The sequence below is a fragment of the Ruditapes philippinarum genome, unplaced genomic scaffold (assembly GCF_026571515.1).
Source record: "Ruditapes philippinarum isolate M1 unplaced genomic scaffold, ASM2657151v2 ctg4796_1_1_1_1, whole genome shotgun sequence".
NCBI classification, from domain to species: domain Eukaryota; kingdom Metazoa; phylum Mollusca; class Bivalvia; order Venerida; family Veneridae; genus Ruditapes; species Ruditapes philippinarum.
In genome coordinates this window covers 1-18075 of record NW_026866707.1, presented here as the reverse complement: position 1 = coordinate 18075, position 18075 = coordinate 1, and the positions used below count along the sequence as shown (strand labels likewise).

General features: G+C 32.1%; 1 protein-coding gene across 1 annotated transcript; it reads left to right on the top strand.

The window, feature by feature from the left end:
* Positions 1-13339: 13339 nt before the first annotated feature.
* Positions 13340-17891, top strand: LOC132733428 (uncharacterized). The gene is made up of 4 exons (XM_060720076.1): positions 13340-13476; positions 15392-15634; positions 16527-16844; positions 17363-17891. The coding sequence occupies exons 1-4, from the start codon at positions 13404-13406 to the stop codon at positions 17725-17727; spliced, it is 999 nt and encodes a 332-aa protein (XP_060576059.1). The 5' UTR covers positions 13340-13403; the 3' UTR covers positions 17728-17891.
* The last annotated feature ends 184 nt before the right edge of the window (positions 17892-18075 follow it).

The window sequence follows — 18075 nt, the reverse complement described above, 5'->3', positions numbered from 1 at the left end:
GCGCCATTTTTTTAAGCATAAGTGCCATATTACGCGTTACATACTGTTGTTTACACAATTACTGTGTTTGTTTCTTGCTGCAAATCATTTGTTTTCAATGAAAAATATTTATGGTGCCCTAAAGCAAGAGATGTCTCTATGTCTCTGCTAAATCCATTTTAAAATTGATAAGAAAAGAAAGTTTTTTCTAATCTGAAGAGTTGAAAATTCTTTGCCAAGGAATGACTGTCGTTTTTTATTATTTAGATTTTAAGGACCATTAAAATTCAATGGCTATAGTTAAGGACAAAGACATTTTCACTCTTCGGACTTTTAGAACTTGCAAAAAGGTATGCTCTATGATAAAATAGGTTTCACTGATGCAAGGCCATATCTTATACATGTTTATATACTGTCCTACATGACGTATACTTATATTACGGTAACTTAAAGAACAACCACTTCCGGCGTTTTTTAAAGGAATAGATAGGAGTAAATGGTTGCGGACATTTGTCCTACACATGCCGCTTATAAATATCTTCGTCTTTTTTATATAGAACATTCAATTTTGAAAGCAACCACAGTTTTTCCACACAGAATGTTTAGATAAAACAGTCTTAAAATAATTACATGTACATTTTAATAAAACATGCGATTCTCTTGTCCCATCCAGCCCTTCCCCCAACACCCATAACTTATTTATTATTCATGTATACACATATAAAGGTATCCAACTATTTTAATTAAATAATATCGCCATTTAAATGATTATCTATTATGCTATGTTATTTTATGGAAGAAGAACATGATATTTTTTTACATTCAAACATGGTTGTTCTCAATTTCCACGACATATAAGTGTTATAAATCGTATTTTGACACTAAAGTTCACGTTAAAAAATAATGGAAACGTTTGGGACAAGTGGACAAACTTTGTTGCCACCTGTTTTTGTCCGGTTATTATCCAAATGCAACACAATATTAATAAATCAAAGGGCTGCAGCTCTGTGGTATTTTCTGATCTTTGCAATCTAAATCATACTGACTATCTGTATGTACTTTCCTGTATAAAGTTTTTTTATATACTATAATTCATCTTACGCAGCGACAGCGTTTTGATTTTCTTCTATAACAGTTTGAGATTTACATATGGAATTTTGCATGAAAAAAATAGAATTGCCTCGACTAGGATTTGAACCATAGGCCTATCACACCCTCAACGAGACCGCTTACCTCTGCACCACGGTGAAGTTATACATATGAACCTTGAATAAAAACGAATACATTATGTAATTCTAAATTGAGAACTTCCATTTCGTGTTTGTAATCCTTATTAATTTCGAGGTATTTTGTTCACGGTAAACGTGTTGTTTAACACTGATGAAAATAATTTATCGGAAATCTTCTCGCCAACAGTCCGACATGTATATATTCCACTACTCGACAGTCAGATTTATTTGTGTACTACGCTCTGGAGTATTCGGTAATCGGCATAGCTAAAAATAGCATTTTCATTGATTAAAATGATATTCATGATAATCCGAAGCTTTACGGAAATAGCCGAACATTTTTCATTGAGTAAAAAGATATTCATCCGCGAAATTTGTGATTGTAACCTCATATTTCTATTGACTAATCTAAACTTTTAATGCACTGTAATTCGTTAAATGCCTACATTAAAAATTATTCTTTCTTTTAAATTGGTGGTTTTTAAGCAGTTTTGAGTGAGAACTACTTTGCGTTGTTAGGACTGTTGGGAAATTTTGTGTCAGACTGTGGATGTTAGCTATGTATTTATCTGATCTTGCGATCAGAAAATACAAAAACCATTCATTGCTTATTTTTGCTTATGTCTGAAAAGTATCATGAATGTACATGTATAAGGTTTTCTGTTCTGTTCTGTTCATAAAGTGATTTGCTAGTAAGGATTTCATGGTGCCCAGCAACCCAAACGTTGTACTATTAATGATTACACAATGTATAATATATAAATGTTTCTCATAGATCAAATGATACATGTATATCTAACTAAATTTTACCCTGCTTATTTACTTTACTATAAAGTTACTATTATTATTATTATCATATTATTATCTTTCATTGGTCGAATGATATATACATTCTAAATAAATTTACTTAATCAGTCGTTTTACCAGTCTAACTATAAGCAGTTTAGAGAAATGCTTTGTTTTTGGTTGAAAAATAATGTTGATCATTCAATAGGTTAATGTTTAATAATACGAATTAACAAAAATAATTGGTCGCCTGTCTGCGGCCCGCTTGACCAATTATTTTTGTGTTAATACGTATTATTAAACACTAACCTATACTTAGACCTTACTGAACAATCTGTTTAGAGAAAGTATAAATATATATTCCGAAATACAAAATTAATTCATATTCTGAACTTCTTTTAAATACTGTTATTATATATGACTATGGAAAGGGCATCAGTTTAAAGGTCGTGAATAAATACTTTCACAAGGATTCTGCTAAAGTTCAAAGGTCATCAAGCCGGCGTGTTAATGCATTTCGCATATAAAAATTAATGAATTCATTATCACGCAATTCAATTTATGTATGCACACATGGAAATAATCGATAAAAACAACTGCATCAGTATCAATATCCAATAAGTGATCAATTAACGGCATGCTTTGATTTGCCGCCGGATCAAAGTCGCAGGGACGCTGTTACATATTGATAATATGTGTGAAATATTGCATGTATGCTTTTATCTTTGCACCTATATACTTGAAAAATCTCGCCGATAATTAATATCAAATAAGCAATATCATTATTTTCGCATTTTGTCCTATTTTTATTTGTAGCTTGTTTCTTTGTAATATATTTTAGATAATTAGACATGTACATGGAGTACGAACTGTTGGTCAAAAGGCGAACTAACTGCTGTTACGGAGTTAGTATAATTAAAAGAAAACATAATATTAAATCTTTGTTCTTAAACATAGAGAATTGTTGTAAAATTAAAGCCCTGGTTTAATTGTTGTATCAGATTCGCAAACTACAGTTTATTTATGTATTTTCATTCATTTTCATTCTTTTGCAAATTCCTTTTTAACTGTGTCACATGATGTATTTGCAGTTATTCGACAAATAAAAATGCACATCGTTTCACAACACTCTTAAAGGTATTACACAACGAAGATTTTGTGGAAATAAAAATTGGGAAGGGGGGACATTTATTTAAGTATTTTGGTGAGTTAATCCGGAAACAATTGACCATGAAAAGGGTTTAGCAAAATTTATCACATATATTTCAAATTCTGTACAAAGCCTTGTTTCATGATTTTTGCAAGTTTAGCTGCCCAGACGTCAAATCAAAAGTCATGCGGCTTTTATGGTTTATCCAATTCATTGCGGTCATTATGTCCGGCAGTACGGCAATTAGTGTCAGCTTTAACATCGACACTTGATTTAATTATTTTACTGTCTTTCCGCTCAGTGCCATACTTTTAATTATTTCAAGAACAAGAAATAAAGCATCTTTTAATAACACGTCTGTAATTAATAAAGCTCGCATTCTCGTGGAAAAATCACAGGTATTCTGGGCCGTACTTCCTCAGCTCCCGAACCAAAGCAAGAACTTAATTTCTTCTGACTTCTCATATTTTTGACAGTTAAAGTTGATTAGTTTCCGTCTCTCAATTTGTCGGTCGCTTTTACCTACTAGTATGTCCAGATGTGCAGGGATATATGTGAATCACCACCCTCATCTCTCAGGAAGCAATCAGCCCTCATTTTGTGTCAATTAGCTCCTTAGTAGGGGTCCGTAATAAGCCTCCAGCCGGCAGACGAAATCCCGCTTATTTTGAGAGGCGTCAGGGGAAGTAACTACAAGACACTCGACCGACGCTCGTGAAACGCTTGTAACTCATTGACTTATCTGTGTCATCGCTTTAAAACAGATCAGTCTATCTAAACGGTAGTCTGCTTAAATCAAAGTTATAAAATAAATGGCTTTATTACAATGTTGTTCATTGCGTTCATTTTGCAATTTCCAAATTGAAATCCAATTGAAATACGACGACCCCAGAATAATAGCAGAATATGCGTTCTTCATGTAATATGTAAGCAGGTCAATGGATCGATTATAACGTACCTTTTTTCCTGAAAACCAGTCAGACGACAAGTTTTAGCAGACGACATTTTTTCCAACAAAAGCAAGTTCACACTGGTATTTAATTTTAAGTTGTAATTTTATATAGAATTTTAAAAACTATTAAATTTTATAGGATTCCATCGTATAACCACTAAACCACTACTTAACATCAAATGACCCTTGTAGAATTTTTTTTTCTTCATTTAAATATTCTAAGACATTTTATTTATTTAACAAACCTATCATAGGTTTTGAGTTGAGGTAGGTGTTGAGTTAGGGCATATCGCAAATTTAATGAAAAAAATTCTAAAACAAAAGATTGCGATTTTCAAATGACGGCGTCGTTTGATGACGTCATTGTCTTCAAAACGCTTCTAACCCTACAAGGATGAGGCTATAGTAGCTTATTCTAAAGATTTAATTGCATGCAGAGATGGTAACCATTTAAAGAAGTTTTCATTCAATCATGTTATCGATAAATTTATCAAAATAGACAACGAAATACAATAGTTTCACACCCAACATGTCTAGTACCTTTCCGTTTACCAAATCCCTTTTCTGATAATATAATCAAACTAATTCATAAATCTTGCACAGTTTTACGTATTTGTCTGTCGGACTCTTTCTTCAATAATCAATGTCAATCTGGAAAAACATGAATTTTACAATTAAAGGACAGATACCAAGTGGTACAAATAAAGGAGGGAGGATTTCAAGTGACAAAAATAAAGAAATTGATTTTGATATTTTGGTGACAACTTTAAATATGGCGTGTGAAAATCCCGAATGATATAGAACAACAAATGATGACTTATAATGATATAATAATGCAGATAATTAAGAAAAAAGAATAGAATAAATCATTCTTTTACTGAAATGTCATAAAATATGTCTGGCTCGGATTTTCAAACTGACATCTTTCTGAAAACGTTCAATTGAATTTTAAAATTCTTTTCAATAAAATATTGATAATAAAATCAATAAGTTATTTTTTGGTTTGTTTTATTTGAGACATTTGAGAAACGTAAAATGAAATTCACTATTTAGATTTTCGTATACTCAGTATTTTTAGTAACATATTTGAATATCTTCCTATGTCACACCATGAAGACAAAAAATTAAAAATAAGAGTTTGTTTTAACTCTGCATACATTTGTGTAATCCTTGTAATATAGTGTTGTTATGCATGACTATTTATCAATTCTATGTTTATGTATGTGTAATGATGTGACGTCTTATTCAATAGTTTATTGAAATAATTCTATCACTCTAACTATTTAAAACAAAACATTTATCTTTTTACAAAACAGAAGTATGCTCTTATTCAAAGAAAAGACTTTTAGAAGTAATTCATCATTTATGTTTAGATAATACAATATAGTTTCACACTGAACACGTCTAGTACCTTTCCGTTTACTAAATCACTTTTCTGATAACATTAATCAAACTTTTCGTCAACTCTAATACTTAAATCTTGCACAATTTTGCGTATTTGACTGTCGAACTCTTTTCAATAATCAATGTCAATCAGGAAAAACATGAATTTTACAATTAAGTCAAATGAAGATAAGACAACAGTTTCACATCCAATACCAGTGCCTTTCTGTTTACAAAAACACCTTTTCTGATAATATTAATCAAACTTTTCGTCAACTAATACTTAAATCTTGCACAGTTTTGCGTATTTGTCTGTCGAACTCTTTTCAATAATCAATGTCAATCAGGAAAAAACATGATTTTTACAATTAAAGGACAGATACCAAGTGGTACAAATAAAGAAAGGAGGATTCCAAGTGAAAAAAGAAAGAAATTGTTTTTGATATTTTGGTGACAACTTTAAATATATTGCGTGTGAAAATCCCGAATGATATGAACCATTAATGATTACTAATTATGATATGATAATGGGAATAATTTAAAAGAAAATAGAATATTCTTCTTCTGAAATGTCATAAGAAATATATGTCTGGCACGGATTTTCACACTGACAATGTCCTTTATATCTGCTGTTAAGGTTTTATTGCATTTTAAAGTTCTTTCCAATACCATAATATTGATAAATCAAAGAATATACAAAAAGTACTCCTTCAAGTAGCGTTAAATGATATTCTTCATATGCTCACTTTGAAATGTCTTTCACATTAACGTTTTATTTTCAGTGATATTTATAAATTTGTGATAATAACTTCCTATGTCACACCATGAGGACCAAAAATTAAAATAAGAGTTTGTTTTAACTCTTTATTTGTGTATATGATGTTGTTTGGGGTGGCTAATTATCAATTCACACATCCCGCATCTGTGTTTTTATGTTCTATAAGATGTGCCGTGTTATGCAATAGTATATTGAAATAATTCTATCACTCTAACTATTCAAAACAAAACATTTATTAATAGTTTTTTTTAAATGAATATTCTCTTATTTATAGCAGTTTCAACTTTTTTGGTAAAGGTAATACAATAGGTACAACAGTTTTACACCCAACATGGCTAGTACCTTTCCATTGTACCAAATCATTTTTCTGATAATATTAATTATACTTTTAATCAACTGTAATACTTAAATCTCAGTTTTTCGTATTTTGTCTGTCGAACTCTTTTCAATAATCAATGTCAATCAAGAAAAACATGAATTTTACAATTAAAGGACAGATACCAAGTGGTACAAATAAAGGAGGGAGGATTTAAGGTGACAAAAATAAAGAAACTATCTTGATATTTTGATGGCAACTTTAAATATGGCGTGTGAAAATCCCTAATGATATAGAGAAACAAATTATGAATAATTCAGGTATAATAATGCGGATAATTCTGAAGAAAAAATAGCATATTCTTTAACTGAAATGTCATAAAAAATGTCTGGAACAGATTTTCGGACTGGTAATAAATTTTACATCTACTGTAAACGTTATATTGCATTTCACAAGGCATTTCAATAAAATAATAATAACCCCCTCCCCCCTCCCCCCACACACAGACAAAATACCCTCCCCCCACACACACACACAAGAAAAAATGATTTTTTTGTATGTTTCATTATGTGCCATGTTATTCATTTTTTATTGAAATAATTCTATCAAAGAATTTATCAATAGTTTTTAGCTCGACTATACGAAGTATATGGAGAGCTGGCTTACCCGCCCCGGCGTCGGCATCCGCGTCCGCGTCCAAATTTCAGATTAAAGTTTTGGTGGGGTACCGGTTTTGGTGCAGGAAAATATTTTCACAACTTTTTCATTTCTTAAGGTGTCAACTTTAAACTTCAAATATATGTTCCTTATCATCAACCACATCTTATGTGACAAGGTTTATAACTCTAGCATCAATATTTTTAGATTTATCTCCCTTTGAACTAAGAATTTTCTTGAAAAATAATATTTTTTTACTGTAACTTCTGTATTTCTTAAAGGATCAACTTCATACTTCAAATATATGTTCCTTTTCATCAACCACATCTTATGTGACAAGGTTAATAACTCTAGCACCAATATTTTAATATTATCTCCCCTTGAACTTAGAATTTTCCGTATTTTTTAAAAAAAATATCTGTTACTTCTTTATTTCTCAAGGGATCAACTTAATACCTCAAATATATGTCCCTTATCATTAACCAGATTTTATGTGACAAGGTTCATAACTCTAGTACTAATATTGCAAGAATTATCTCCTTGTTAACTTAGTTTTTTTACTTGAAAAATGTTATTTTTTACTATAACTTCTTTAGTTTTGAAGGAATCTACCTCAAACTTCAAATATATATTCCTTATCATCAACCAGATCTTATGTGACAAGGTTCATAACTCTTGACGTAATATTTTCAGATTTATCTCCCTTTGAACTTAATTTCTTTAATAAATATAACTTCTTTACTTTTTAAGGTATCTACTTCAAACTTCAAATATATATTTCTTATCATTACACACATGTTGTGTGACAAGATCCATAACTCTAGTGTGACTATTTCCAGATATTCCCCCCATTGAACTTGGAATTTATGTTAACAACAATAAATTCTTGACATAAGAAGAAATATATTTATATCATAATTGATTTTTCTTTCATAGTTTTGTCTTCCTTACTGCGTCCAGTATTTAATTAGTCGAGCTTTGTTGTCTCCTGTGGCAGCTCTTGTTTCGAAAACAAATACATTGTACATTCTTATTCAAATCAGTTTCAATTTAAATATTTAAAGAGATTTTATTAATTAATCAAACCAATCATAGGTTAACAAATGAGCCGCGTCACGACAAAACCAATGTAATGTGTTTGCGACCAGCATGGATCCAGACCAGCCTGCGCATTCGCGCAGTCTGATCAGGATCCATGCTGTTTGCTTACAAACCCTATTACAAGTAGAGAAACTGGTAGCGAACAGCGTGGATCCTGATCAGACTGCGCGGATGCGCAGGCAGGTCTACATCCATGCTGGTCGCAAACGCGTTACGTTGGTTTTGTCATGACGCGGCTCAAATGTAGATGTTAACTGGTGTTGAGTAAGGGCACAACGCAAATTTAATGATAATTCCTAAAATAAGAAAATTGTGATTTTCAAATCACATTGTCTTGAAATCGTTTCTAACCTTACATGGACGCGGCTTTAATAGCTAATTCTAAAAATTCAATTACATGCAGAGATGTAAGCCATTTTTGCACACCCAACACGTCTAGTACCTTTCCGTTTACATAATCCCATTTCTATGGTGGCTGATTTGTGCCATTCGTGTTTTCGCCCCGCGCCCCCGCCATTTTATTTTGTTAATTCTCGACTTTTCGCTTGGCGGGGTCGCGGGACGAAAACACGCTAATTAGCAGGGGCGCGGGGCGAAGATTTTTTTCATTAAACTTCGCCCCGCGCCCCCGCCGTTTTATTTCTTAATTCTCGCTCCGCGCCCTCGCGGGGGAAGTTTTATTTGTTAAACTTCCCCGCGCCCCCTCGCTAATTAGCGGTTTTCGTTCCGCGACCCCGCCATTTAAATTTGTAAATTCTCGACTTTCGCTTGGCGGGGTCGCGGGACGAAAAACACGCTAATTAGGGGGGGCCGGGAGAATTTTTTATTTATTAAAATTTTCGCCCCGCGCCCCCGCCGTTTTATTTCTTAATTCTCGCTCCGCGCCCTCATGGGGCGAAGTTTTATTTGTTAAACTTCGCCGCGCGCCCCCGCTAGTTAGCGTGTTTTCGTTCCGCGACCCCGCCATTTTAATTGTAAATTCTCGACTTTTCGCTTGGCAGGGTGGCCGGACGAAAACACAAATGGCACAAATCAGCCACCATACATTTCTGATAATATAATCAAACTTTTCGTCAACTAATACTTAAATCTTGCACAGTTTTGCGTATTTGTCTGTCGAACTCTTTTCAATAATCAATGTCAATCAGGAAAAACATGAATTTTAAAATTAAAGGACAGATACCAAGTGGCACAAATAAAGGAGGGATGTTTTCAAGTGACAAAACTAAAGAAATTGACAACTTTAAATATGGCGTGTGAAAATCCCGAATGATATAGAACAACAAATGATGACTAATTATGATATAATATTGCGGGTAATTTAAATGGAAAAAAGAATGTTCTTTTTCTGAAATGTCATAGAAAAAGTTTGGATCAGATTTTCCGACTGATATTATATTTTGCATTTCAATAAAATAATAAAATAAAATAATAACAGCCCCAACAAATAATAATAATTATATAAATTATTCAAAGAAGACAAAGAATATACGATTTTTTTGTTTTGTTAAATCTTCTTTCAATTCTACAACAAAAGTAGAATTCTGAGTGGCGCAAAATGAAATTCACTATTTGGATTGTCGTATGCTCAGTTTGAAATGTCTTCCACATTTAATTTCTATTTCAGTGATAAACTTAAATTTGTGATAATCAATATCTTCCTGTGTCACGCCATATATTATCACTAAATTAAACAAGTTTTCTTTTTATTATATGCAAAGAAACGTTAAAAAAAGACATTTTAACCTAATATTAAATGAAAAGCGACAACGTGACGTCATTTACGACACCAAGTACTGTGCACGCTGGTATTTCACTGAAATAACGAAACGTGCTTAAATTCAAAGCAGTGAAAAATTCAAATTGATATTTCTACTCTTTCAAACAGTGAAATACATTTGTATTAGTTTTATATTTCACTGATATATTTCTATAAACCACCGAAAAACATGTAAAAAAACACTATAACTATTCAAAACAAAACATTTATCAATACTGTAGAATTTTTCAAATTAAAAATTCTCTCATTCAAAGCAGTTTTTAAATTTTTGTTCTATATCCAATATTTATATTGTATAACTCTTATTTTATATTCTATACCATAATATTTATTCAATCCTGCTGAATACTTGTTCATCATAAAGATATTTGTGTGCGATAATTTTCTATATGTATATTCTATATTTGAAAATATTTATTGTATAATTAAAATATTTATTGTATAGATCTACTGAAAAATATTTATTCGATAATTTGAATCATGGGAGAGAACACTTAGCATACTAAGCCCCGCCTATAAAGTAAGCTATCCTGATTAAACTAGACTTAAGTGTAGTGGTAATGATCAGCGTCCCTTGTAAATAGTGCATATGCTTAATCCCACCTATAAATGTATATGTTAAAATGGAAATAGATTTTAAAGTCTTCGTATAATAATAGTTTTTCATATTATGCCTAATAATTTAACCACGATATGAATCTATGTGAGGATATCATGTAAGATGCATTTATATAAAAACACACGGAACATAAATCGGAATATATCCTCTATATGAAACGAAAAATACCAACAAGAAACATTAACAACTGAAAATGTTAAGTCGTTAGTAAAGCGACTCGGCGCACGCTATAACTTTAAAATTTGACGTTAACGACGTCGCAAGCGTATTATACTCGTATATACAAGTCGGTATCATACTTTATTATATACTTATAAATGAAATATTGAGAAATATTGATGAAATAAAATTTTCCGTATTTTCACTGTAAAAATTTATTTTTCACTGCAGTGAAACATATTTTCCGTATTTTCACTGGTGTCTTACCGGACTACTTTCTTTTAAATTCTGCCAGTACACAAAATTTAAGGGAAAGTCTTTAAAATTGTATCACAAAAAAAGAGAAAAATGTATATAATAAACAGAAAATTCAAATTTTTTCTATAAATACATGATTTATTTTCATCTTGTGGCATGAAAATTACCATATTTCACTCGTGGCTACGCCACTCATGAAATATTTATTTTCATACCACTCGATGAAAATAAATCGTGTATTTATAGAAAAAACTTGAATATCCTCTATGTATTGTAATAGACTGTATGATTATAAATGAGCTCTTGTAATGACGCGAACTTCCGTTCTTTCCTTCTATAACCTGATTGCTGGAAAATCGCACATGTAATAAACTATTATATGTCTTATATTAATATAATTTTGCTGCATGATAATGTATCATACATACGAGAAAATAAAGGAATAATTCAACTAAGAACAAAATTGTGATTATTTAAAAAAAATATAACGCATAACCAATTTTTAACGGGACAGTTAAAAAAATCACGATAAGACTATTACGAAGAATAGTAAAATGATTTATACAATTGAAAACCAAGAACATAATAATCACACTGGCCGTTTGCTTTTGTTGGTAAGTTTATGACTGAATTTTGCTTTATGCTTTAATGTTTTATTTGAAACACTTAGTGAGACTGGAGCCCACACATGTACTTTTCAAACTGATTACACACACACGCTGCAATTCATTGCTATTACTGCAATATGTACAGTTTGACGTTAAGGGGCGCCACTTTTGCCTAATTTTGGTTAACGTACACATGTGTGCAAAACGACCCCTTTATATGGTTTGAGTTGAGCTTCCATTTTCCTTCCATTGTAATTCCTTTGTTAGAATAGTTGAATAGTTTACGTTCAACCTGGGACTTAAAAAGACCTTGGGTCCGAGGTTTAACAACAAACATATAAAAGAAATTCTCGTAAAGATTAACAGAACCTGCTTCTAAAATATGAAAAACAATCTCAGTTTTGAATGTCACTGGTGTTATATTACCATACTGAGAACACCAATTCATACTTGTATCATAGTTTGGGGACCTTTCTGTTGAAAATTTGGGGGCCTTTCTGTTGAAAATGTGTCAGAGTTCAATCGTATACATATTATACAGTCATAGTGCGACAACAGGGAGCGTGTTTTTACTTTTGCCTATGATACAAAAGAGCTTTTGTAGACCAATAGTCACAATGATATTGTTATAAACCGTGCGCATCATATATATATATATATATTCGATATATATAATCGAATATATAATATATTCGATCGGTCATTTTGAAATTACAAAATAGTCCTTGCCATTTAAAAAATGTAAAGGAAAGTTCTAAAATAAAATCTATAGGGTAGTACTTTAACTTTCTAGTTAAATTGCTCAGTTCTGTTTAACAATACTCCCTCCCACGAAATATTTTACGATGCATGAACAGTTTATTTTTTCTGAGCTTACTGAGTTTATCTTACACAAGATCTGACTTTAAAGTTTGTCCAAAATAACGAGGAAAATATCAGAACTTATCAGGCATCCTCAGTTTATGATGTTCAATAAGTGTCTATATATTATATGATATGATAATTGATGTGTTGAATTTATATAATGATTATAATTTTCATATATTTTTTACCTATTGATAAAGTATTTATTGAAAATAATTGCCTTCCAACTGCGTAGATGTTGGTGTTAGAAATTCATATCATTCGCCGAAACAAGAAACACATACATCTTAAAGTGTTCCTTTTTTTTAGTTTAATTTACCTACAAGGAATTATTATGTCTTTTTTGTACAAGCTATGCTACCATTTCTATATGATTTTGCATGGGAAACTAAGAACTACTACATGCAAGTTCACCAGTTTTACTTCGCCTTTTAAAAGATACTTCTTGTTATTATAAGTGTTTATTTTAATTGTCACGACATTATCAGCGATGACAGTCTTGTTGAAATATAGCGATAGCGGGACGTTTTCCGTTTATGACAATGTTTTTAATGGACATATGCACGATTTAACAATTAAATAACATTAAGGAAACTTTATGTACCCCGGAAATCTTATGACCATCCTCCCTGATTGATCATTTAGTTTTATCATAATAAATAAAGATATATGTAAAACGGATATTATATATAAGTTCTCACTTCCCCTTTAAATCAATATTTCACATACACTGTTAAATGCACGTATCTTTAGAATCTGTATTTAGTTATACTCTTTGCTTACAATGAATAGTAATACTTGTTTCCTTTTTGGATTTTTTTCGGTCATTTTAGTAACATGTGTTGTCACAGGAACTGGTAGGTATATTGTATTATTTTTTTATTGTTATCAAATTTTGCTAATTATATGACGGTCTTGTTGATGCTGATAGAAATAATAACCTTACAATGAAATGAAATGATGATGACGATTTTAACGACGTTTATTGCTATGTGGCGATTATGTTGACAATGAGGATAATGATGTTGAATAAGGTGATGGTGGTAATATTTATTCTAACACGACCCGCATTTTTCCCTATTGAACATAGAAGAACCGAAAGTGTGTTATTATAGGGTTAACGCACGTTTTTCCGTGTTATAACGTCTGCAGAGTCCCGGGGAACGGTTGGTGCCCGAGCCCGGTAGGGCGAGGGCTCCAACAGTTCCGAGGGACTCTGCAGACTTTATAACACGAAATAAACATGCGTTGACGCTATTATAGCATAAAATTTTCAAACAGATTCGTGATGTATAGTTTATACAAAACACAATTACATTAAATTCTTGTGCTTGGACGGTATTTATCCAATTCTATGTTTTACGTATGCGTTTCATTTTTCCGGGGCCAACAACTTGGAAAATTCTCGGAACCGAACGAAATTTTGAATTTTAATTGATTTAACAAAGCTTGGCCTTTGGAGATTTATTATCTCAAGAAAAAAAACTTTACATTACTCTACCCTCTACCCAAGACAAAACATGACCCTCAGAAATTCTTAGAATGATTTCAGATTGACGGTAGAAAAAAGATCAGTGACATCAGAATCGGTTTTTTTTTTCAAGCAATCAAGTTTATAAAAAAATCAGGCACTAAGCATTATTCTCTCAAAGAAATATAAAGATCATTTATCAACATTAACATAAATAAAAAAACATTTTCTCATATTAATTTTGTGTTATCTAGTTTTGTAAGTTAATCGGAGTGTTAAACTGAATGACAGGTAGACTAGATTCTACTGTATTTGTTTACATTGACAACTGTCCGTTTCTTAGAAAGGGCGACAACCAAGATTAGCACCGATGTCTATACGCCGTTTTTCCGGCATAGTTACTTGAATATGCGACTGAGGCAGGCCTCGAATCAATAAATTTCAATATAACAAGAGCGCATGACTCTTTGGCAAACAGGCCAAATCGTCATTTTTTGTTTGTTTGTTTACTGGGCCCTGTATGTATTGCGCATAGGTGAAACCGGGCTATAACAAGAGCGCGTGACTATGTTAACACATGGTTTTGGTCCCGTTATAACATGGGCAAAAGAGGGGAAAGCCGATTTTATGCTATAATATGCTATACAATCACTGTTTGACGTTCTATATTTAGACATGTGACGTAATCATTATACACATGACGTAACCACTAAAAATGTGACGCGCTGACAATAAGTACGCACAATTTAGCTAATTATCATGTATGGGCAGCAGTTATTTGTTGATGTCGTGTTAGAATCGAAATAATATATCCAAATCGGTCATTTTATTGATTGATAACATCACTGTTTGTCGTTCGGATGCGCATCATTATATCACTCGGGCTACGCCCTCGTGATATAATTCCCCGCATCCGAACTCTGGGACAAACAGTGATGTTACTGAGCAATAAAATCACAGTTTGAGATATATTATTTCTTAAATAATGAATGATTCTGACATTGCCATTGTGATTGGGGAGATTTTGGCAGTGACAACATTTATGATGATTTACATGTTGACGTTGGCGATTTTAACGATGGTGATTGTGTTGGTTGTTGTTATTAGACAATGATTACGACGACGATGACGATAGTGATGATTTTAGATGTTCAGACTACAGTACTGGTAATAATAATCATGATTATTTTATAATTTTTAATTTGTCAATTTCCGTTTGAAGTTAAAAAACTAGAGGAAGTAAAAGCGAACTCATTGTTGTTATTAATTGATAGCTACATATAAAAGGCACTATCTTTCAGGCGTGGTGATAGACTGCTATACTACAACGGTAGATGACTACATCGGCCACCAGCAGACGACAAAGAACGGGACACCGTGCATAAGATGGGATTCTTACGATAAAAAGGTCTACAAAAATGAACAATTCCGTGACGCTACAGTATCAGATGCAGCCAATTTTTGTCGAGCTGTGGAACGGGATTATCTGTGGTGCTGGACATCAGACAGTGGCGATAGGGACACATGTGGAATTAAAAAATGTGGTAATGTGGTAACAGCATTTCTACAGCTTTTAAGCAATTATAGTGCCTTAGTATTGCATTTTTTATTAAACATTTCATACATGCACTTGTACATGTAGCTAAGTTGATGAACTATTAGTTTTGGTCATTTAATTTGAATTGAAAAAATATATTCCTTAAATTATTTACATAATATAATTGCTACATTATCATAGCTTTTTATATGATTTTTTTTTAAATGAATGACATATATATTTTCTTTAAAGTATTTTATAAAAAAATAAGCCATGAATTAGTAACATGTCCATGTGAGTAAAACCACCCTTATCCGGATTCCTCTTCTGACGATTTTTCTTAGTCCGTATTCGTGTCTTACGTTTCGCGCCTTCTTAATTCTATGTATAAAAATGAGCCGCGTCATGACAAAACCAACATAATGGGTTTGCGACCAGCATGGATCCAGACCAGCCTGCGCTGTTCGCTATCAGTTTCTCTACTTGTTACAGGGTTTGTAAGCGAACATTATGGATCCTGATCAAACTGCGCGGATGCGCAGGCTGGTCTGGATCCATGCTGGTCGCAAACCTATTATGTTGGTTTTGTCGTGACACGGCTCAATTAATGCTTTACTATTTCGGATTCTCGTACACCGGATGCCGGAAGTTTGTTTTCAAGACGAAGTGTCCGTAGGACACATCTTTATTTCGTTATATATAATACAATATTATAAATTTTTAAAGATTCCTAAAAATATTACCCTTCTATAGTTTAAAGATTTTAGTGTTTCCAAAACTTTATTATGTTTTTGTTGTGTATTAAATAAAGTATTTATATTTATGATACCCCACAAGCATTTATACACTACCTCATTTTACATATATTTATGTCATTATATTACATGTATAACTTACAGATAACAACGGTATAAGCAAATGTGGATATTTGACAATAAAGCAACCAGCTTTACTAGGAAGAAACGTAACGTTTACTTTTACACCGGACTCACAGGATCCAGATGCAATTCTGGAATGGCAACGTGCAAATAAAGCCATAGGAAGTTCATGGTATACTTGTCCTTTGACATACAAGTTCACACAGTATCATGACAATGGAGCATACTACATGGTCTTAACAGACAGTTTCCTTATAGATGGACTATTTCATTACCGGATACATTATTACAACGAAAGCGTGCACTGTTGGATGGAAGCAGGAAAACTTAAACTTGATGGTATGTCAATTGTTACTTCAATCAAAAACAATGTTCGCTCTACTTACTAAACCAATCAGTAACGAGGAACCTTTGATTATTTTGGTCGTCTTATCTTAATGGGACATAAACTCTGTATAAAACTACTTTATTACTTGTATGTTCGAAGAGCACTAACACATGAGTAAAAATTGCGCATGATCAAAAGACTGAGGAAACAGTTAACAATATATATTTTATTTATTCACATTGATTAAGACACAGAGTTTACATCAATTAAATTAAGAATAATATGAAGCTACCGTATCAAAAAGGTTTCTTTTTAAACATTATCTGTACATCTTGCAGAATCAATTCATAATCTGACCTGTTAATCAGATTTATTACATTTTTGATAATTAGAGCTATATACATATATATCCATGTCAAAATGGTACCTCTCTAATATGAATTTGATGTTGATTATCTCTATTTGTCAAGAGGAACAATCAAACTAGCATCACTTGTAAGTTTTTAAAAGAAACACGTCCCTTTTTCAGATAACCCAACTAATCCATGTGGATTTGTTTACCTGAGAAATGAACGTGTATTGGAGGGCGAGAATGTATATTTAGAATATTATCCGTCTAAAGATGTAATGGAAAACCCTGATAATTTTGCGCGCCAGTGGGTTCGATCAAAAAACGGATCTACATTTGATATAAAGATTGGAAAGGATACTTACATTGAAAATAATATAGAAAATGGGAAGTATACATTGACTTTTTCCAGTGACAACAGCATGAACGGACATTACAGTGTTAATTGTGGCGGAGAAGCGGGATTTACAAATAATATTTCCGTGGTTGGACTAGGTAAATATAAAATCCGACATCCTTATAGCAATATAATTAAAATTAATTAACGATGCTAATCTTGCTGAGTGAGCTGTTTTTATGAGGTAGAAAAATATTAATGTAGTTTATATTTCTAATATTTACACCAGTGCATTATTATATTGCTGACGAGCTGATTGCTCTTTATAATAATTTAGAATCAACAACTACCTGACAATTAAATTAACTGCATTGTAACTAACAAACGAAGAAAAAAGCTAAAATGAGGTCAAAACTTATTATGTTTTGTACCAAACCTTTACACAATTTTGACCTCACCAACACGTTATAGTTATATTTCAAACCCTTGCCGCTTTTTTCGACATCATAAAACGATAAAGACTTGACGACAGATTTATGCTTTCTGTTTTAAATTA

Bases quoted from the DNA above. Each gene is read 5' to 3' on its own strand.
- LOC132733428 (XM_060720076.1), top strand. From the start codon at position 13,404: ATGAATAGTAATACTTGTTTCCTTTTTGGATTTTTTTCGGTCATTTTA. The intron at 13,477-15,391 runs GTAGGTATATTG...ACTATCTTTCAG, and splicing joins ATGTGTTGTCACAGGAACTG to GCGTGGTGATAGACTGCTAT. The intron at 15,635-16,526 runs GTAATGTGGTAA...TATAACTTACAG, and splicing joins ATGTGGAATTAAAAAATGTG to ATAACAACGGTATAAGCAAA.